At 34.9% G+C, this 23,012-nt stretch overlaps 1 protein-coding gene across 9 annotated transcripts in view; it reads left to right on the forward strand.

The window, feature by feature from the left end:
• Positions 1 to 16,573, forward strand: part of DGKB (diacylglycerol kinase beta) — a 381,383-nt gene extending 364,810 nt beyond the window's left edge. For all 9 annotated transcript variants that reach the window (XM_032110604.1, XM_032110600.1, XM_032110590.1 and 6 more), the window contains 3 exons: positions 2,305 to 2,425; positions 4,167 to 4,227; positions 14,148 to 16,573. In XM_032110604.1, coding sequence (XP_031966495.1) covers positions 2,305 to 2,425; positions 4,167 to 4,227; positions 14,148 to 14,255 — 290 coding nt within the window. In that variant the 3' untranslated portion in view covers positions 14,256 to 16,573. The remainder of the gene's footprint in view (positions 1 to 2,304; positions 2,426 to 4,166; positions 4,228 to 14,147) is intronic.
• Positions 16,574 to 23,012: the final 6,439 nt, after the last annotated feature.

The raw sequence follows: 23,012 nt of genomic DNA on the forward strand, positions 1-23,012 counted from the left end.
AAAGTCAATATATCTCAAGGATTTGTTGAAATGGATATGACTATGTAAAAGCATGAGGTCAAATATATTAGCAAGGGCAGGAGTGTGAACTAATGCAGTCAATAATTGCATGTTACATTTGCTTTAACTTTCCCTCACAAGCAGTAAAAACTATGTCTAATTTAAGCTTGATTCTAAAAATATTCATATTTGGCCTAAAATAACTCCACTTTGGGAATGTGCCACTGCAAATGTGAAGTTTTTGAAAGGGCTTCACTTTCTTGGTAGATGAGAGTATTGTTCAGTTCCATCTTCCAATGTTTAATGTATCAAATTTTTTGAGGAGTGTGGTAGAGATCAAAGAGCAGGATTTGGCCCTTAGTTACCTGCTGCTACTGGCACTAATCTCACAGCTATTGAAAAATGATGCATCAAATATATATCCCTACAAATGTCACTATTCTGAAACTTGCACACGTTGCCTGAGCTGTCAGAAATAAAAATCTGCTCTTAATTATTCTTCCATTTAAAAAATAATAATTTTCTAATGGCCCAGTGAATAGGAATTTTATGCTTTTTTTGGCTAAACATTTTAATGATTTAGTACATCTGTAAAGTTCTGTGTGCTTTTATAGTAACTTTTGAAAATGAGTAGTGCTTTCCCAGTTAAATCTCTGTGGCTACCAAGAAAAGCAGCATTTGTTTAAATCTCAGTTGAGTTTAAATGTGAGTTACTTACAGGAAACATTTTAAGAAAAAAAAAAAGGCAGCAGAAAGCCAGATGTACAAAATTGGGCTTACATGTGCTACAGGGATGCAAACTATAAAAACGTATATTTAGAATTAATCATATTGTATATTTTAAACTTTTGACTGTCTTATTGTTTTCCCTTAATGGGCAAAAATATTTATTTTTTTCTCCATTAATATTATATGGAACTGATTTCACTGTGATAAGAAAATTAATATAGCAGAAAATATTAAGAAAGTATAAGAAGAAAAATGGAAGGCTTTGGATAGTATCAGATTTTCTATTGGAAGCTGAATAATCCAGATCATAAATCCTATTTGCTTTTAATATTTTTTTTCCCTCATCACAGTACTTCTTTCAGTTAATTACCTTCATTGAAAGCCCAAAGAAGTGAACAGAAAAGACTCCCGTTGAAACTTTGGAATAGCCTCATAGATATGATTGTTAGCATGAAATTTTACCTTCATTAAAGGTTGAGGGGTTTAAAATATACAGAGTAATGTGGTCTCTTTTCTTTGGGTTTTTCAGTGTGATGATAGACTCTAACATTTTAGCTCAGTGCTTTGCTTCACCGAATAATGTACCTTTTAGAAACATGGATGTTAACAGCCAATTTATAAAACACATGTATAATACAGCTAGAAAGAAATGTTTCTTTTTCTCGTCCATTTGGTCTTGGCAACATATATTTACACAGGAGCATATAAAGAATTTCATACAAAACACCCTAGTTGATTCTGGATAATATTTCATTACCTCGCTTGGTTGCTTCTCAAAGCAGACTGCTTATTACTGTTTAGGTTTCTGTTTGTACCTGAAATTCCAGACAGAATTTGTCCTTGCTCCTTGAAGTCAAGCAAACTAATATTTATTTAAATTTTTTTTTGAAGTTTAATGCCAGAGTTCTATTTAGTCAAAAAGAAATGTGAAACAAAAAATATATAACTGAGTGCAAACAAGCACTACAAAGTTCAGGAAAGCTAGGTGGAAAGTTAAGGTGTTCTTTCTTTTTGCATTGCATCTGTGTACTGATTAAGACACTGATCCAACACAAAAAGTAATAATGGTGTCATAATGATAATGCATGCACATAAAGGCTGAATTAAAGCTGTACACATTGTCTGAAAAGTACTGTACAGAGGCGGATCCTTTAGGTTCTGGAGTACTGTCATTTTCTTCACAGATTTTAAATATCTGTTGAAAAAATAAAAAGCATAAATTTGTGAACTGTAAATATCTCATTTTCTGTGTGTCAGGTAACCAAAATGGAGGAATTTCTCCTATTTTCTCATATAATGAAATTATTTCTTCAGTCTTCATGTAATAAAATAAACTATGGATATAATTATTCTATTTCAGAATAATTTTGGTCAGAATATTGTATAATCATGTGACAGCAAGGCCCAGTTGTGTCCAACTTAAAGCTGTAATTCTTCTTAGGAATCATCATTTTTGCCAGTTCTGTTCTCCACATCTTTTATTATCAGCTTGTCTTCTGGCAGTTCTTGTTGGTCAATATGACTGCTTTCCAAATGTTGTCGAGGCAAAATGTGGGTTTTTTTCAACTTTTGCAGATCTAAGTGACCAGCTTATGGAAGTGGTTGGTCTGGAAGGAGCCATGGAGATGGGACAGATATACACAGGTCTGAAAAGTGCTGGAAGACGGCTTGCCCAGTGTTCATCTGTTGTCATCAGGTATCAGCAGCTTTAATTTACACTGCACTGTTGTAATGACACTGTAGAGTTTTCTATATTGCCAGCTGACTTTCTTTTGTAGTTTAACAGTCATAATTATAATTATTATTTCTTGTGAAAGTATCATTTTTGTTTATGAAATTAATATATTCCATCCATATTCTATGCCCATACATCTTCCTTTCTTTAAAGGTGTCAAAAAACTAAAAAGAGGGTGTTTACATTCAAGCTTCACATGCTGTATTCAAGTGCCATTTTGTCCTATGACGAAGTATTGTCAAGCATTTGGTGCAGAAGGAATAAGGCATGGACATCTTGGGGTTTATTGTTGGCATACACTCCATGCAATTTCAAGCCAGAAGTAATTTAGCATTACTTTGTCACATTTTAACCCATTTATAATGCGTACCACACTAGTGAATATTAGCATGTAATTAGTAATGGTAAAGCACTTTTTTGATCTGTGGAAGTCAAAGTGCTCTGTTTTTAATTAATTTGTTATTTCCTGAATTCTGACAAGCCACCATTATTAAATCTGTTGGTATGTGTGAGCTGATGATGGTGGAGTACTCTAATTTCATTGTGTTTTATCATTTTTAAGAGATGAACATTCACAATAGAGTAAACTTAGATTGGAACACAAGGAAAAAATAATTATTCTAACTTTTGGATTAAATAAGGACTGAAAAAGAATTGACCATCTCTCTCTTTGTCAGTGAAGAATTCCTCAAGGAAAATTTTCCAGAATTTATTAAACCCATAAGGTCTACAATTATAAGCCTAAAACAAAAGAGCAACAATAAAAGCTTTAAGAAAATAAGTAGGAGCCCTTCCCGAACTATAAAGTGAGAGCTCATTAAACATTCTTCCCTTCCTCCATTTATGGCCATAGGTGACAGTGGATAATTCCATGAACTGTTGGTTGTTTTCAAATAACATCCAAACCTGAATTCCCATTGACCAACATGCGTGACTAATTTTTACATCATTAGATTTTTCTACTCCACGCTATTTCTAATAGTCTTGTATGCAAACTATTATAATGCGGAAATACAGGGTTGGAAAAGACCAAAAACATAGTACATTTTTCTTTTTTGATTCTCATTTTTCTACACTTTTCTTAACGTGGCATCCAGACCTAGGGAGGGAATACTGTCTGTATCTTTATGTTGAAATCAGTGCCCCTTTGCTAACAATTTAAATTTATAGCGTGGCATGTTAAGCACTGAATATAACGCAGACTTCATTCTTTGTGAGTGTTCTGTCTAACTTGGAGTTAGACACAGTGGTTCTAATAAGCGGTGATGATAGACCTAAAATTTATTTCTTATTTCCTTTATAGTAGTATAATATATATACTATGTACTAGCAGGGTCTAAATTATTAAAAAATAGCAGAAATTTGTCTTTTCTGTTAATAAGGTTTGTTCCTGAAGTTATTGTGTAATTCACTCATTATTTCACAAATTGCAGACTCTTCTTCCATGAAAGAGTAGTATATTACTATCAAGATACATGAGTATTTGCCATGTTTTTGCTTTGTGTGTTGAAAATCAGACTAAGCCTACTAAGTTGACTGGGTTACTTCTGTAAGCATTTTGAGTCATACTGGAACCTTCATACGAGTTTAGGGGTAAATCAGGGTTATATCTGTATACCATCACATATATGCCTTTTTAATAAATACATTTATTAATTTTGTCTAGTTTCTTTTTCTTATTTTATGAAATTTGTACCTTTAGGACCAGCAAGTCTCTGCCTATGCAGATAGATGGGGAACCTTGGATGCAAACTCCTTGCACGGTAACTGCAACTGATTTTTTTTTTTCTCTTCTTTTTCACTGATAGAAATATTTCTCTTTTGTTTAAAAGACAACCATTTTCATCAGCATTAACTCAATTTACTTAAATAACATCTTCACAAACTGTTTTTATATACTTCAATACCCCCTGCATTTTCAATTTATCATTCTGATTTCAACCACAGGTTAGAATGGAATAAAAAGGCATTTATTTCAGAAGTTGGTACTTGAAGATTGCAGTCTCAATATACCTTTACCCCATATGAACATTTATTTATAATGATGTGTCAGATTTAGAGTCTTTATTGCTGAGGAAAATTCAATCTTTGTTTTGATGCTGAAATGTATAAGGTAACGAATATTAGTCTTTAAAATTTAGAAGATTTTCTATTGTGTTTTTGAGAGCTCATATCAAGGAAGTTTTAATTAAAGCTGAAGTCTTAACTGTGCTGATGGTATTATGCAATAGGACTAATATTTTTTTAAGTCCTTACAGTTTAAGGGAGAAATAAAGGAAATGAATTTGTTTCTTTTTTCAGTACCCACACATACGAAATGAGGGCAGGTGAACATCAATCTAGATAGGTTAGGATAAGCTAGGATAGGATAGGAGCTTTCTCAGAGAATGTTCTTTGAGTGACTATTTAGAGACAACGCAAGGAAAGGTGTATTTGTAGGAACTCTGCATTTTCATGTCTCTCCAATAATTAGAGAGGCTAACCAAGCATTCGCAGAAGAGGTTGAAGACTACAAGTTCTTTACTGTCCTGTGTAATCTTAGTGACACATTTTAATATGCAGTTCTACTAATTTTGCTTCCGTAAAGAAGACCTGTGGTTTTAGGTAGACTAATTGCTGTAGCCTTTCAGCTTGTAAATATCACAAAACAGGTTGTGACAAGGAAGAAATCCCACTACAAATGGGAGTAATTTTCCAAAAAAGGGTACTGGATTACTTCCATGAGCTTTATGTCTGTGGAAAATTAAAAGTTACACAAAAAAATAAAAGGGACAACATTCAGTAATGTGCTAATAGGCGTTTAACTGATAATATATGATTTAGGATGACAGATGAGAGTTGTGATAGTTCATGTTTACTGGATACACCATAGTGTACAGCTGAACAGTGTGAAGGGTGCTGAATTCTCATTCTCTAGGGAGGTGCACAGATTCTGCAACGGGAGGAGAAGCATATGAACACATAGTTTGTGAAAGCAGAACAGAGGGGATTTTATGAGATTAGTTGCAGAAAACCTTTTGAAGTTAAGAGATATCATTATCTTTACCTCTTCTACAATGATGGCTCAGTGCAGAGCAACAGCACTGAACCCAGCAGTTACTTGTTCAGGAGAAAGACATGTAATTTTCAGTTGCCAGATTACAGAAGAGAACTTATGGAAGAATGCTGGCAATAACATGTGCTTTTTTTTTATCCTGATGCTTGCTCTGTGCAAAATCCCTGCTCTCTGATTGATAATGGTAGCAGAAGCTGCCTGTGCAATTGAGAACAAACCTGGAAAAAGAGACAGTTCTTACATTTCAATTACTGTCCTGAGGAAACAGTAAATTACTACTGATAATTACTGCTGTCCAGTTTTAAAGGGGGTAGAAATGGCATACACTTTTCTGAGGAACGTATTCTTTTTGCTATACCATTGTTAAAAGAATATACTTGGCACTGTGTAAGAAAACCATGCTGTTGAATGTACTTGTTTCCTCTGAGGAAAAAAGACATGAACTGTTTGTCTATACCAATGCACATCTATAAATTTAGATATAGAAATATTATTTTTCATTATTTTATTCATAATTGAGGATTTTTTTCCTGCGGAGGAGCTTTAGTATTTGTTGCAATAGCTCCTTGCATTGTCGTATATACATAAAGTAAAAAACATGTATGGTCCAACCTCTCTTCTCCCCACTAATTCTAACGACAGTAGAGATTTTCTTGAAGTTCTCTGCAAAGTAACTAGGAATTCTTCCATAGATAATGACATAGGTGGATATTAGCTTTCTTTCAACCAGAGAATAAGATTTGATTTCTGAGTTTGTGCTTCACAGCAGTCTTTGTTTGGAAGCCAAAGCGTACTTGATCACGTAAATACCAGGGTGATATCTGTGATGTGTATCCAAACCAGAGTCTATACAAAACCCCCATGAAATCAAAATAATTCTTTAGACTTAGTCAGCTACATAGTCTGTCATTTGAGCCAGGAGGAGTTCAAATTTCAGAAAACAATACAAGGAGGCCAGTATAAAAATCATGGGGTTTGTCTTTTTCAGAGAAAAAACTGCCTTTTTCTCCCAAAATGAAAACAAATGATTAATGACGCATTTTTAAATGGAAAAAAAAAAAAAATCATCCTGGCCAGATAAAGAACTCCATAAGTTTAATTCCTTAGGACACATGCGATAGTTTGGCTTTCCTTTTATTTCACCTCTTAGGAAGCTTCTTTCCCTAGCTCTTACAAGAAATTGAGGCCCATATATAAAGATGCTGCTATTCCTGCATTGTGCAATGAGACATGGGGAGATATTCCCATGCTACCTCTTTTTTCACATCAGGATGCTGAGGCAAGGCACTAATTAGTTTACTAGCTATGTTGTATGAAGGACAAAAGCTACAGTTGTGGTTGGATATACCAGCTCTGTAGTTTTAGGGGAGAGAGGCCTGCACCTTGTTAGGTTGCACAGATCATGTGCATCAGTGAGACACAGCAGCTGAGCCTCAGGTTTTTGATTCTTTGGTGTTCCAGCCAGAAAGTTATTGTTTAAAAAAAAAAAAAAAAAAGACTGCTGTATTTCCCCCTTCAACTGTCCTTTATGATGTTGAAATAACACACTTTATTTTTGGTATCTTGGGAACTTCAGTGTCATCTAAGTTCAGTAGTTTTAAGGGCTGACCTATAAATATTACAGAGACGAAGTGAGAAAGAAATACATAGAATCTGCAGCTATTGAATCAACTCTTGCCCAGGTTGCAAGTACTTAAGCTCAAAAGTACTTTTCTGGATTGCTTCAGGTTTTGATATAAATGAGAGTATTTTTCAAATGATTTTTCAGGAAATCAAGTTCAACCTGATCAAAATTCTCCAACTTTTCTCTTATGCCTATTCAGGAAAACAAGATCAGCATCAAATCCCTGTTATGTATAGGATGCACCCTGCACATGCAGGCTTGGAAATTTACTTCCTGTTGAAGGAATAAACATGTTTCTCTTTGCTGATTCTCCTTTCTGACTGGAAAAAAAGTTTCACACAAATAGCGTGAGTTGCTGACACTGCCCCTTCTCATGCATATGGAGGCCGTGCTACTCCAAAATGATATTGTGAGCTCTGAGAAAATGTTTTGACATGTGGTAGATAATGCAGTGATTCTCCAGAAGCTGTGATCTGTGTTATTTCCTTCCTGTGATCAATTTTGGTAGTAAACAAATTGTTGTATGTTTCTTTTAAAATCATTTGTGGTGTATTGCTTAGGCACCTAGCATCCCTAGATGAGAGCAGGTATGCACTCCTGTAGCTTCTGTGCATACTTAAAAATGTGAGTGGCTTGGTCTAAAAATCTGTCATCCAGAATTATTCAGCATGTTGAACACATGCAGACTGCAGCGTCTAACAAAGTCACTCTACTCCTTTATAACAAGATGAAGCATCTGAGCATCAAATTGTATTGTTTTCACTGTTTTTTTTATAGAAGACTCTTTGGAAGAAGGAAAGATGATAATGTTAATGTTATGTTAAACATCTTGTCTGATTAGCTGAAGAGGAAATTCTATCAGAGCTCTCCCAGACAAATATAGCAACATGAAAGATATCTATGGTTTCACCTGATCTCCAAACAGGTCATTAATAGTAATGAAACTTCAAAGACTCTCAAGTTAATTCAATAAACTTCTAGCTTTAGCCATCAGGGTTTTTTTTAAGAAAAGTAATCTTTCAATTTAGCTACATAAATTATTAGCAATGTTTTGAAAAAATCTATAACAATGTTCCATCTTAATTAGAAATAACTGCAATTTCAGTTCTTTCATCTATTCCTGACTTGCTTGGCATGATATCTGAAAGAGTGTCAAGCTTCTAGAAACACTAGATTAAAAGTAGAAGACAGAAATGTCTATAGAAGATGCAAGAATATTGCTTAAATAAAGAAACAAAAATAAAAATCCATAGTCAGAGCTCACTAATGGATTGTCAGAAACACAGTTTCATAGATATTTGAGACACAGTACTTTTAGAATTGTTTACTTATATAAAAACTTGGAGTAAATCGTGGAATAATGTTACTCGAAATTAGTATTTCAAAATATAATTTGAATGCACCTTAAAAATAAGTTTTGAATGAGTGATTTCTCTCTAGTTTTTCCTTTAGTTCCTAGAGATGTGATGAGCCAGGGCACAGATATCCTACTGTCCTATTGTTAAATCTAGAGAGAAACAAGAACTTAAACCAAAAAAACCAAACTTTTATTAATAATGACTATACGCCAGAGCTAGGTGAGAAAACTAAAAGAGAGGTACAGATTTGCTTTTATATAGATCCATTGTCTCCAATACCCCACACCTCACATGAAGCAGGTGGAGCTGTATTCTAGACTCTGTCTCTAAAGTATCTTCTTTCCATGCCTCTGGCTGTACCAGTATTTTCTTATCAGTTGTTTATAATGTGAGCATTTAAACTACTGTGTCTGCCACTTTACAGCAGAGAGGAGCTGGGTCCTAGATGGTGGCTAATTTCAATAGCATGTTAGCCAATTACTACATAGTTAACCCATAAATGGAAGTCATTCACTAGAAAAGACTTGGTGTTATACAAAAATGCTGCATTTTTTTTCCCTTTTGAACAGCAGTGTGCATCTATTTCTGTTCCAAGGCCAGATTGATTTATTTAGTTTTTAACATTTTATTTTGCAGCTGGGCATTATTTTTTGTGGTCACAGGTACACTGTACTTTAATTATTTTTGTTTATGTATGCATATTTTTTTCTTAATTTCACAACAGTTGTTTTTGTAATTGACAAAGCAATTTACTTCATGTGTGCTTTCTGCACCTCAGACAAATACTCTAACATGTAATGCACCTTTCTTTCCAGTTCAGATTGTTAAGAAAAGAATTAGTTGTGACTAATTGCCAATTAATTTGCAGTGGTTTTAGGGAGGAGGGGGAAAAACAATTGCACCTACTAATTAAAATTTAAAATATTCCAAAGTGTCATCTTTAGGTATCTGTGGAATACATAATTTCCATTTTAGTTCTGCACTGGATCTGTAACAACCCTGAGCTGACAGCTCTATTAATTTAAAACCTCAGTGATACCTATTAGTACAAAACATGAAAAAAATGCCATTAATCATTTATTTTAATTTTGCAGCTCTGTCATTTTCTCAGTGTGTTTAAAAATTATGATGACACCGTAACGTTTTCCAATCTACCTGTGCGAAGGGGAAATGGATCACACTACTTAGGAGAGAGACTAGAGTATATTATTAGAGCTTAATTAATGCCAAACTGATTAGATTTGATTGCACTTTGCACAATAATATTGTTTAGAAATTTATTTAAGATGTGTTGCATAACGCTTTTAAAACAACTAGTCTAGATCTGAGAGATTTTGTCCAAAATGCCACATAATGAAAGTTGCAGTTTAATTTTGCTCAGCACTGCCTACATTCTGTTGGTCTGATTCATACCATGATACCCCATACGCTCTTGATCACCTAAGGAAAGATAAAATTATTTGGCATTCCTGTGATGTAGAGGTGTTGCATCCCTCTATTTCCTGTAAGAGGAGCAGCACTAGGGCATCTGGGCTGTGATAAAACCCTCCTACCCTCAAAACAACCAACATCTAAACCCTGCTGAGAGCATGGAAAAAAGTGACCACAAACTAAAAGATCCTGCTGGAAATAAGGCTGGGGTTTTTTCTGCAGTTTTTTCCCCCTCTGTCTTTAAAATACAGCAATATGTTCTTTAACATTAATTGAAATACTATAAGCAAAGCTGACTAGCTCTGTTGCCAGTTTCCTATTGTCAAAGCAGTACTTTAGAACCTGTATTTATAGCACCACGTCTTCTGAAATAGTAAATATTTAGGCATTCTGTGAAGTTAGGAGCATGAAGGTAATCAACACATACTGCAGAAAAGGGAAAATGAAAGCAAAACTGACTGACCTAAAAGATATTGTTATCATGCTAAAATTATTGATGTTCACTGCATTTCATTTAGTGGATACATTGTATTAATGTGGCTTCAAGGCCTTTAGAAACCTTGACCTGCTCCTGAAACAAATAAATGCCTGGTTTATGCACTTGTAAGTATCTTTAGTATCAAAAATTCAGGTTTCTTTATCAAAAAATTTTCTATTGACATATAAGGAGATATTATCATCTCTTCTTTTGAGAATTATACTCTTTCAATATGACCTAGTGTTCCTTGCCATGAATACAATCACTGGACATACTTTCTAGTACTGGAAAGGTGATTTCAAAGTTGCAAATGAAGTGTTTTTCTGCTAAACCTATTTACTAGATATACCAGCCCTCATGGGATAAAATCTTGGCTTCAATTAGTGAATAAGAGGTTTGTCATTGGCGTCAACAGTTTTAAGTTTAGCTTAGAATGTTGTGGGTCAGGCTTACAACAAATATCCATGGTATCTTAGCAATTCATGTGGCTACTTACTTACCCCTAAGTGGAATTCTGTTATTTCCTGATTTTGCCTATTTTTAAAGATAAATGTGTGCCAAGTACGTCAAATAATTTCTTTTTTGTTTTGGTTTTCTTTTTTTGTTTTTTTTTGGTTGATGTTAGTTTTGGGGAGAGGGGGTTGTTTTGGGGTGTTTTATTGGTTGGTTGGGATTTTTTGGGGTGGTTTTTTGTTTATTTGTTTTGGTTTTGTTCCAGCAGCAATTCAGGCACTCAATTTATGTTTAAAATGTTCTCCATATTACCCTCAAGTTATTATATATTTTCAATAAAATTGAGTAAGTGATCTCAAAAACTGTTTTCCAGAATTTCATAGTGATTTATATGAGTATGTTTATCAGTATGTTATCATCAATTCCTAAAAATACATTAGGTAGGATTTTAGCTTTCTGGATTTTTGTCTGTGCAATCTCTTTTTCTCATGTGTGTGTGTGTGATTCACAGGTAAATCTATGAAACATTAAAAATTTTGTAAGAGGGTCTTAATTAAAACTTTTATAGTTGTGTTTCTTCTAAAAAAGACATGAAGTTGCTTGCTGAATGGAAGAGAAACTGAATGGTAAAAGTCTTTAGGCACTCCATGTGCACACACACAGAATCTCTATACAGCTGTAAGTAGGAATTTTTAACTTAACGAACTCTCAGTTGCTTGTAAGTAAAGATTGTGCTCTCTCTCTCTCCCTGTCTCTCTCCCTCTCTTTCTTTCTGTCCTCTCATAGAGCACTTTCAATGTTCTGCCCTACTTTGACCTACAACACTATTTCTCTGTCTGAGATCCTCAGTGCTTCTTCCCATCTCGAAGTGTGTACTGACACTCGTCACCCAAACTCACAGCTCCAACTCTGGCAGTGCTGGCAGTATGAGAACAGAAGCAGAAGTGAGAGACCAGGGCAGAAATGCAGTGCCTGAGAGTCTCGGGAAAGGCAAAATTAGCCTTCTTCAGGCAAAAGAGTGCAATGGTTCAGAAACATACTGATCTCTTTTCATCAGCCAAAAATGAGAGGTTTCAATTTTTTTTTTTTTTAGGGTAGGAAAGTAAGGAATCAGTGGTTATCATTGTCAACCAATGCAATGTTAACAGACACTACTATGCCTAAGTAAAACATATATTTTAATTTAAACTTTATTGTAGTGTTTCCAGAATGTAAAATATATTTTACACCATATGAAATTGTGCCAATTTATAACAGTTGAAAATGCAGGACTTACCCCAATGCATGGCATTGGTTAATCATATTAAGGTATGTTAGCTGATCTCAGCTGATAGGAAGCAGCATACTGAAGAGGTCATGGTCTCTGAAACAGATGGCTCAAGCCAAGAAAGACATTACAAATGATAAACATTTACTCAGTATGTAATTGCATTCATCCTGAGCAGCATTGAACAGCCCCATCCCAACATGCGATCTGTCCAGGGTCTCAGGATTACCTTACACATTCATACTAAAGCCATCTTTTATTCACTTAAAGATGGAATTACTATGTTTTACCTCTGAAAGGAAACTTAAAGGCATTCCTACTGCCACATCATGGTCAAATCTTGAAATAAGATAAACTCTTAATGGCTTGAAAAATTCACTCACACCACCTGTAGATTACTTCATGTCATGATCCTCAGGATCAGGTTGATATCATCACTGCTCCCGAGCTCCAAAATACATCTTATGAAGCATGTGAAAGTTGCAAAAATCCTTGAGGCAATTTTCCAGGACCAGATCATCAGCTGGTACTGACATCAATGGAATAATGCCAGTTTACCCCAACTACAGATTTGTCTTCCAAAGTGATGCCTGAAGCGGAATTTATTGTGAGAAAATATATTGGTGCCAATCTTTGAAAGCAAGAGTTATTATCCATGTGAAAGTAATCTACACTGCCAAAAAGCCCCCATATGCTATATTCAATACTAATGAACAGTGTTGATAAAAAGAGGTCCCACATGAAATTTGAAGTTAATGAACTAAGGTGGCATGAAAATGAGCATTTGGAGAGTAAAGTAAAGGCTCTGGTAGAGTTAAACCAAGACACACGCTGTTGAGATTTTTATTTTTTCTGTCTCCTTATATTGTAAAGTAAATTTCCACCCCAAGAAATGTCCTGATCTATATTTTAATGAGCCTCTCCACGTGACATACTTTTTTTGTTTCATTACTATTAGTGAATGACAAGTGAAGGATATTCATTTTAACTTGAAAATGTCAGGTATGCACTTTAAGAGATATATTTTTCTAGTTTTTAATGAGGTGGTGTTTCTTTTTGAAAGAAATACCCATCTCTGATGTGGGTACTGTGCAGGTGACAACTGATATTTAATAAGTGATGGTTCTTGTATTAGTCGTAGTTCACTAAAGAAAATGTCTCGGATTGCTTTTGAAAAACTCTTAACGTCACTAGCCCAAAGGCAAGATCTGACCTTTTTATTACATAATGAGAATCATTTATTATCTTACAATGTATCTTAAAGTCACAGACAAAATGCCACTTTGATAATTGCTTTCAATTAGCTTTGAGCATAGCATACATTCATAAAATGTCTTCTCTAATTTAGACTTGAATTAGAGAAAATTGCAGACATAATCTACTTTAAGGTTGTCTCATTTAAGGTGATTCGTAGTTCTATATCAAAGAAATCAAAACGGGTGGCTTTAGAGCAGTATTACAAAGTGTTTTAAATAGTCTTTTCAATATTTGAGTCTATTCTATTAGAAATTAATTAACAAATTAGAATGCTAGTTCATCTTTTTTGGACCTTTTCTTGTGTATTAATTTTATACTTTTGTCCATAATGGCTGTTTTGAAATTAAGTAGTGTCTTGTGGTAAAAGAGTACGGCTTGATTAGATGTATAAATAAAGCATATAAAGATATAGCTTGTCTTAATAATAGGCAACAGCTTGGTCTGTCAGCATGTATGTTCTTTCCAACTTTTAAATTCTTTCTCAACAGCGAGCAATAAATCCCACACTCAAAAAGTAAGATTATGTATTGGCATTTATTTTGTGGCTTATATTTTTAATTTTTTTTCTGTATAATTTAAATTATTTGTGGAAGAACAATTACACATAGATTGGTTCATAAAAGAACCCAGGTATTTTCCTTTCATCTTAGGTTAAATGCAGAAGGTCTGTAAGTTACATATAAAGATAATTCAGGCATCTCAGATAGTTGGAACTGAAGTAGCTCAAGGGATAACTCTGTTTTTCTTTTTTCTTCCCCAGATAAAAATTACTCACAAGAACCAAGCCCCCATGTTGATGGGACCTCCTCCAAAAACCGGTCTTTTCTCTTCTATCATCAAAAGAACAAGGAACCACAGCAAGGAATAAACCTATGTAGTTTAGTTAAAAAAAACAATTAGCTTCGTTGGGCTTTGGAATATTCATGCTGGAAATCTTTCAAGAGTTTTAGAATATCTTCTATTTGCAAAATTTTGGATTTTGGTTTAACCGTTCTGTAGCTAAGCTGATGTAAAACTATGCTACTAGAAAAAAATGTTGTCACAGTTTTGTAGGCATTTTGCATGATGAAAGCAGATGTTTACATGAAGTGATACAGCCTATTTTTTGTTGCATGCCTTACCATTTACTGATCTGTGGGCTAATTCTGCCATGGAATATGGGAAGAGAATGTCATGAGTAATTTGATTTCTCTCTTTTCTGTTTCAGCTTTTTCTACTACAATAAACATATGTCATAGGTTCAATAATATCTCTTCAATCAAACATCTTTACATCAATAGTCAATCTGACCTGTTTCACAGTAAAATCATTACAGGTCTCATTAACCTGTATTTTTAGTTTATCACTTCTTTCTACCCTGAGAATATTTTTATTCAACTAAGTATTAAAATCTTGTATCTTATTCTGATAACTCCTATGTATATGAGTAACTGTACCTGCTGAAAACATCTAACAATATGCACAGTATTCAAATGATCATGATTGTTCTTTCGTAAGGTTTTTTTAAGATTAGAAGTTGATGAAAGTTTGAGCAAAAACTATAAGACTAAGGAGATCATGCTGAGTGAAGATAATAATACTTGCAAAACTAGCCATCAGTGTTTGTTGAAACCCTGGAATTATTTTCATGAGCAATACATCTCTGTAACATGGTAAACTTTAAATCATTCTGCTCATTGACCAATAGCATAGTGCATATGCACACAAATAACCAAAGCTTATGCCTAATTAAAGTGCATTTCCCACCAAAGATTTAGAGAAGGATGCTTCAGAGAAATGGGTTAATGCATAATTAATCAAACTCACTGGAGTAGACTCACATCTGAAAATTTACAGTTCTTTTGATTACATTGTCAATGTCCAGACAAATGTTGGGGTAGGGAAAAACATTAAATTAATTGCAAGTAAATACTCACTTTTCATTTGTTTCATATGTTGATAGACATAGTCACATACACTAAATATTGAGACATAGATATAAACTCTAAATATTAGAAAGCTAAAATTATATTTTTTATGTCATAATAATTTATAAATTTGCTCCATTCATAATTTACTTATCCCCTAAGTTAATCTCTCAAGGATAAACTGCTGTCTATTACCCTTTTGTCGTCTGCTATTTGGAATCCAACCATTTCTTGTCATAAATTTTGGTGAGGCAGTTGCTCAGGTTTTAACTTTCTTAGCTCTCTGAGAGACTTCCTAACAGCTTAGAAATCATATTACAGGGATTTTTCTGAGGTTTGCACAGCACTGTCTAATGTTGAAGGGAAGTCTAAGAATGGCAGGTTTTTTCAGTCTTGCATATAAACAATCTCAAACAAAACTTTTCGTGCAGTCTTAACATTGTTCTTTGTTCAGAGTGAGCTACTTCTCAGCTCTGCATGTCTTAAGTTCTCAGAGATTTCATAAAAAAACAAGGAAAAGATAAAACTTTGCTTGAAATGCATGATTTCCCATTTTTATCCAGACTTTAAAATGTTAATTATTTATTAAATCTATTTTTCTATTGATTCATTCATCCATTTTAAAAATAATACTTCATCATGCTGTAGTGCACGGTACTGTGCATGTATTTAAATAAAGTTACTATCATTTGCTCCTCAGTATAAGAATTCAACAGAGTCCTAATTTATATAATAGACACTAAAATAAAAGTATATAGTTGGTAAGGATTATGTCTTTAAAATATACAGTCTATGTTCTGTAAACATTAGGAGGTAAATACCAATTAATGTTTTGTTCAGCATTAGGTAGAAAAATATGAAGGTGATTATTTGCTAAAATTAAGATCTTGTAATTCACCATTCTTGGGTCCAGTGGTGTTGACATTTACAGTTACCATAGGAGTAAACTAGTATTTTTCCTGTGCATTGCAAACACACATACACACAGAAGCACTTGATGCACTGAACTATGAACATGCATAAGTATAGAGCAAAGGTTATTTGCAAAAATAAGGAATTTGCTGACATAATATTACGCAAAGTGTATATTGGTTTTATGAAATTATGGTTACAGGTGATAAATATTTTCACATAACTTGACATAGGATTTTCTACCAATGCTCTCAACTTTTTGTGGCAAAAATGTGTTTAACAACAATATATAATGTGTTCTCTATGATTATCTCATGAAGATTGTAACTCTGAAAACAAATAAAATTATACTTAAGCTATTACTTAATAACGTGTGCAATTTTAAATGTGTCAGTCTGTGATAGCAAGTTGGTCACAACACACTTTTTTATGTAAAGAGGGATAGATGAGTCCATGTCATCAGAATTACAAGTCTGAATAGACATATAAAAAGTAAATCAGATCTGCTGATGAGTATGTATAAATTCTCACTGTAACAAAATAGAACAGAGCAGCCATTATACTGAATTAACAATTCTCATAGCAGAGACTGTCTTTCTATTAATCTTGGTTGTTTGGGTTTTTTTAGCCTGGCCTCTAATAATTTAAAACCATGCTCGGGTTGAAAGTATTGATGGTGAAGAGAAATTCTTAGAGTACATAAAACATAGTATGAAAAGAAAATGGTTGATTTAATGAAAGAGAACTTCAAAGGGGGATTCTTTTCAGTATGCACAGAACTAACATGAAACTATTCATTGGTGTAAGAAGTAAAACAAAGAATATATGCATATATCCTCATACAGCTGAAGTAGTTGTACTGTTCTTAGGTTGACTGAAGAGGGTACCTGTAAACCTTCTACTCTTTACGATGAAGCATTCCTTAAGGCTTTGTTAGTGACATTTGCAATGTAAATGACAATTAAAAATATATAGGTAGTAAATGGATTTGCAAATCTTTCATCATTGCATGTCAACTGGGCAATATGCTGACAAAAGAACATCGTGTCTCAGGAAACAACTTTAATTTCTGATATTGGTCAGTCTCTCACTTCTCATGAGTTCCTGTTAAAAAGAAGTGGAAGAAGAATTTCTTGCAGAGACTAATAGAGAATTACTGTTTCCTGTACTTTTAAGATGTTTGTATGCAAATCATCACAATTATTTAAAGCTAGGGGTAAGACCTCATGGTTTAGGCTTATTGGTGTCCATATGTGTATGTGCATGCCAGACCGGGTAACGTGTTGGTACGCTCAGGACTCTGATGAGATAGGAAATACTTAGTTTCTGAAACCAGCTAGAGTTTCTGTTACATTTGCTCACTCTTTTCATCTCTCTAGAGTTACATGTACATTGCCCAACAATGACCAGCTTATATCCAAAATTATTTAAGGCAAATACAGTTACAGATTTCAACATGTTTCAGAATATCAGTGTAAGAAGTAATATAGTTAGCTGTGGTAAGAAAGGCAGAAAAATGCCTTTTTTATATTTTTAAATCTATAGGTTAATATTTGTTTGCCAAGATTATAGCATTTTAGTGATTATTAGCGATTTAGGGTACTAGTGGTATTCTGCAAGTTACTGTCTTCAACCTCAGCTGGCTTCTGGGGCTTGTAACTTTGAGGCAGACCATACCAAGACCAACTGGGAAGCTGACACTTCTGAAAGGTGTTGTCCCTCATCTCTGTGGGAGTGACTAGGGAGAATGGCTACAAAATGGAAAAAAAAACAAATCGGGAAGAATTATCTCTAGACAAGGAAGTAGGAGAAGATCAGAGAACTCTGCTATGGAATGAGAAAACAGATGCTCAAAGTGAAGAATGTGCAGAGGCATCCACAAAAATGGTTGGTGGGGACCTGGGAGGCCAGATGAAGGCACTCAGGGCTAATGAGCAGCAGTGAGCTAGAGAAATGGGTTAATTACATTTATCTAGAGACCCCTTCCATTTAAGGCTGAAGGAGTAAAATAGCATTTCCTTGTTTTGGGGGCAGAAAGGCTGAGAGAAATGGGGCTAACAATACAACTGAGCCCTTCATGGGAAGTGAGGAGGACTTGCAAGCAAAGGAGAGCTGAAGGATTGTCAAAAGAAGGTAAAGGATTTTCAGGACTTTATCTATTTCTTTCATACCCTGGAAAAAAAAAGAAGAAAATTTGCCTTTGCAAAACGGCAGTTTGCCAAGCTACTAAGCAGTTAGCCTGAAAATAAATAAATAAATTTAGAAAGCTGAGGTGGGCCAGAGGAGCACAGCTCAATGTTTTATGCAAGAGCGGTGAAGAACGTGTCAGCCTGTTGTCAGCTAATTGCTGCTTGTCTCCAGCTCCATCAGGTCTGAAAGCATTCTGTTTTCTCCCTGTCCATAAGGAAGGAAACTTCTTGTGGTCCTGCTGAGGTGAGTAAAAGCCTAACTGTAGCCCTGGCTGGAAAATGAATAAAACATGGGCAAGACCTGGAAGCTGTTAATGAGAAATAAAGTAATAGCTTAAAATCCGTGGCGTGTGAGGCTCTGAGGGTGTGCTGTGCAGCAACGACTGAGGTAGAAACTGTCCTCATGTCTATCAGGTTTTGCTGATGTCTGCCCAACCTGGGCTTATGCCATAGGGAGCCTGCTGGCTCTTATTCCTCATTTTTGTTCAGACTATGGATTTTCAGTTGATTTTGAAATAAGGAGGTTTGACCTTTTCTGTATTGCATATACGTGTGTGGAGCTTTTCCATTATCAGGTTCTCTTAATTTTACAAATACCACTGAAGAAGAGGAAACTTTTCTATGACCATTGACTTCCATTATGTGAAACTGCCTGATGGCTTGAAACTATAAATAGGCAATGATATGTTCTAGGCATCTAGAGTCTGGGTATGGTAATATTTCAGAGGCTGCTTTCTTTCCTTTCTGGTTCATGATTCAAAGAGACTCCCTGAGAAGCACCTCAGGGCTCTCTTTAAATGTGACTCATACAAAGACTAAGTGATAATCATCAGGCTTTGTTATTTATAAAAAGGGGGTGGCTGTGTTGATGGTAAAGAAGCAGCTTCATGTGAGGTGCCCACTCTAATTAACATGGAAAATAATTTACTGGGTCTAACTGAGCAAGAAGGAAAGATTTTGAAGCTTTCAATTTTTATTCTAATGTTGATGTGAAAATACTTAGCTGCTGATGGACCTCTTTGAAATAAACTTTTGGTTGGTTGTTTTATACCTAGGGTGAAAATTGCATGCTGTGAAGGAACACAGAAATTTGCATTGATAAGCTGCTTTTTTGGACAGGGAAATGAACACTTCTCACTCTTTTGGTGAAACCATCTTTATGAGCCAAGTTATGCCAGCCAATAAGAAAATACAAATTGTCAATCTTCCGGGCTGTCAGTCTATTTATATTAAATATACAAAAAAAAGGTCAGCCAAAACCATAACAACTCTTCTTTAAACTATTTGTACCTGCAGGGAGAGAGTGGTGATACCCCTGTCCCTCGGTGAGGTGAACAGACATTGCAACATGAGCGTTGGCACCGTAACTTCTGCCCAGCCATGAGATTGGCTGTTGCAAAAGGTGTGATGTAGGTTTTGTCAGTGTGATGATTTCTTGTTTTGTTGGGTTTTTTTAGTAACTATGAATGAGTTCTAAACCTCTCTTTTTATCCCAGAATGATAAGAACTTGAACTTTGATTGGACAGATATAAACCATGTTTACTGTACACACATATGTAAGCAAGCAAATGCAGGAGGATCTATTCCATCTAAATTGAACTTCCATGTGTTTCGATTCAGTCCTATTCTCCAAGGAAAAAGAAATAACTCATTAATTTAGGTAGTTTGAGAGAATTCTGGGGGGAAATGGGTGTATTGGGCTTTTCTCCTCAGTGGTATGACCTTGTTACAACAATATATACATATAGATTAAGGAATTTATACCTCATTGATATCAATCACTGTTTCCATTGAATATAATCTGAATAGTAAGGGGGGGGGGGGCTGTGGTTTGCTTCTTCGTGTTGTGTTTGGTTTTTGGTTTTTTTCTGGAAAACCAGCTAAATCTTTCTTTTAATGTTTCCATACAATTAGTTTACAAGAAGCTTTGAAAGATTTGGTCCAACCGTCTGATATACAAAGTCTGAGCTTGGATTGAGATGCAAATTCAGGCCATACTTTGTCAGTAGTGCTGGTCAAAAATTTCTTAACCTCTGCTTCATCAAAATTTGTGTGGAAGAACCCACCTTCCCTAATCAAGGAATTTTTTCACTGGATTCCCATTTCAGAGCAAAATAAGACTTACTTTTTAAACATCAAAATATTTTGTCCTTGAATGTCAGAAGGCAATGTAAAGTTTTGTTTAATTTATTAATTCTGATTCATTAATATAGTGATTAGCATTGTGGTATAACTGACTTTTCACTTCAAAAAGCAAAAAGTTAATAAAATTATGCTATTTTTAATTCACTACAAACATAATTCTTATTTCCTTTAAGAGAATTTTTAAACTCTTATATTTGTTCAAGATCCTGCAATGAAGCTTTCTACCTTTGTGCTTCTTAGTTGACACCAGACTAAAAGGCTGCACATCAAATTCTAGTATTTATGTAAAATCCCTTCATTTTTGGTATTCCAATAGGTACACATCTCCTAAGAGTTATATTCAAGGAATGACTTTTTCATTGTTCCTCCTTTTTCAGATTAATTTGTCAGTACAGGTCTACCTGGTCACCAAACAGAGAAGGGAAATTACATTATTAAGTTATCCTAATTGTTATAAAATCACAGAAGAATATTTTAGACTAGGCATTGTAAAACAAGTTGCTGACAAGGCAGATATAATGCTTGGTTTTGTTCTAAGATAAAGAAGGCACTGTAACTCAACTGAAAATAACGATTCAATCACGTCAATAGGGCATTTGTGTGTCACCGTAATTCTCAAAATCCTGCGGTCTTTAATGTCTCTCCATCTTTTAGGTGAATTATCAGCTACTACTATGCCATAGCTAATCTGTGAACACCTTTTACACCGTAGTTACCCAAAATATGTACACTGTCTGAAGTTTTGCTGTCTTCTTTTTGGTCACTGTACCTTTATCACTAAGTACAGTCTAGCGATATCTGTTGATACTATGTTAAAATTCTTGCTGTGACAATCATCAGTCTTAATTTTATGATCTTGGGACACCAGGTGAGTGGAATTGCATGAGGTTAATGGGGCTTTAAGAAAATGTTACGGTTTTTTGGCACAAGATAAGGTTTCCTCCTGATGGGAATCCTGTCACTTTATAAGATATAACAGCTTTCTCTGTCGAAGAGTTGAGATATTAGTCTGTGCAAAATGATTTATAGTTTTTCCTTGGCTTGCCTGCTGAATCTTAGGCAAAAAAATAAATCTTATGGCAGATGCCAATCGTTTCCTTTTGGTGTGTGTAGAAATATGTATTGCCATGAAAGCTAGTCGAAGCATTCAGATAGAACCAGAAAAGCTGTGCTGACAACAGAGAGCAGAGCTCAGTTCCTGGAGTCAGACTCACATAGGCAGAATTTGAAACGTTCAGAAAAGGGTTAAACTTCCTTTATTCGTTTCTAGGGTGACTTCTGTCTAAAAATGCAAGGGTAAAAGTAGATATTAAATACGTCTGTAGCTTGCCACTGCTAACGCTCGTATGTCTGCGCAATATTTGTGTTGTTTTCTTATCTCATATATAGCACAAATGGTAATTTTTAACTGTTTCTACTATGTGCTTCCTCCACAAAGCACAGTGCAATAGCACAGCATAAAAGCAGATTTTAATAAGTGCAATAAAAAAATGTTTTAAGGAACCCAAGATACCTTCTGGTCCAGCACCACAGGACAGTAAAGGGATTTGCAGGAAAAAAAAAAAAAATCACATAATACCAACTCCATCTATGCTCAGTAGAAGTTTGCAACAGGGAGGACTTCTAGCCAAGTTACGATGTCATTTATTTTTTCATTCTAACTTCACAAATGAATTTGAAGAGTTCCTATGACATGATCCTCATCAGAATATGCAGCCACAACTGTGTAAGGGAGGATTGAGAATATTTTGGCAGATCTGGTTCCCCTTACATGCATGCCATGCTATTTCTGCTACACCAATGGGGATCCCTTGAGAGCATTTAAAGTCCTAATGTAAAATGCGTTACTAAGTCATAGTTTTGGAGATTATGATTGAAATATAGCATTATTTGAGACAATTTAAACTGAAGTAAGGATGTGGATGTGAAGTCCCAACTCCACCGAAATCATTGGTTTGCCATTGCAGACACAGAGCCTGGGTTTTATCCTTGCTGTCTTGTGGTAGGAACATCTAAAATGTTAAAATGTCTGCAAAGAAGTTCAAGTAAGACATTGAAAAGTTATGTGCATTCACACATCTGTAAAAACCTACTGAATGGTTGCACCTATGAAGTTTCCCCACACTATTAGCCTGGAAATGAGGTCACCAGGTCTCTTCCCTTCAGCAGAGTGCTCATGTTTTCCTTCCTCACTCTTCTGTGTCCTTAGCAATTCTGTATTTCTGTCTCCAAAAGCATTAGCTTCAACATGCTGTATTAGAATATGTTTTCGTCTGCACAGTTCTGTAGGTTGGTGGTTAGGCACTAGGCTGAGAAATAGAAATTTTTAATTTCTCAGATTAAAGAAGAAATCAGACCCCAGTTTTCTAGCAAACACTGTAAGTGCTATAAGCAATGTTATAAGAGAGTTAAGGACCTGTCTTAAACTCCACTCTCTGAATCTCAAAGGCATGAGAATTTTCAAGCTCCGA

The sequence above is a fragment of the Corvus moneduloides genome, chromosome 1 (assembly GCF_009650955.1).
Source record: "Corvus moneduloides isolate bCorMon1 chromosome 1, bCorMon1.pri, whole genome shotgun sequence".
NCBI lineage: Eukaryota > Metazoa > Chordata > Aves > Passeriformes > Corvidae > Corvus > Corvus moneduloides.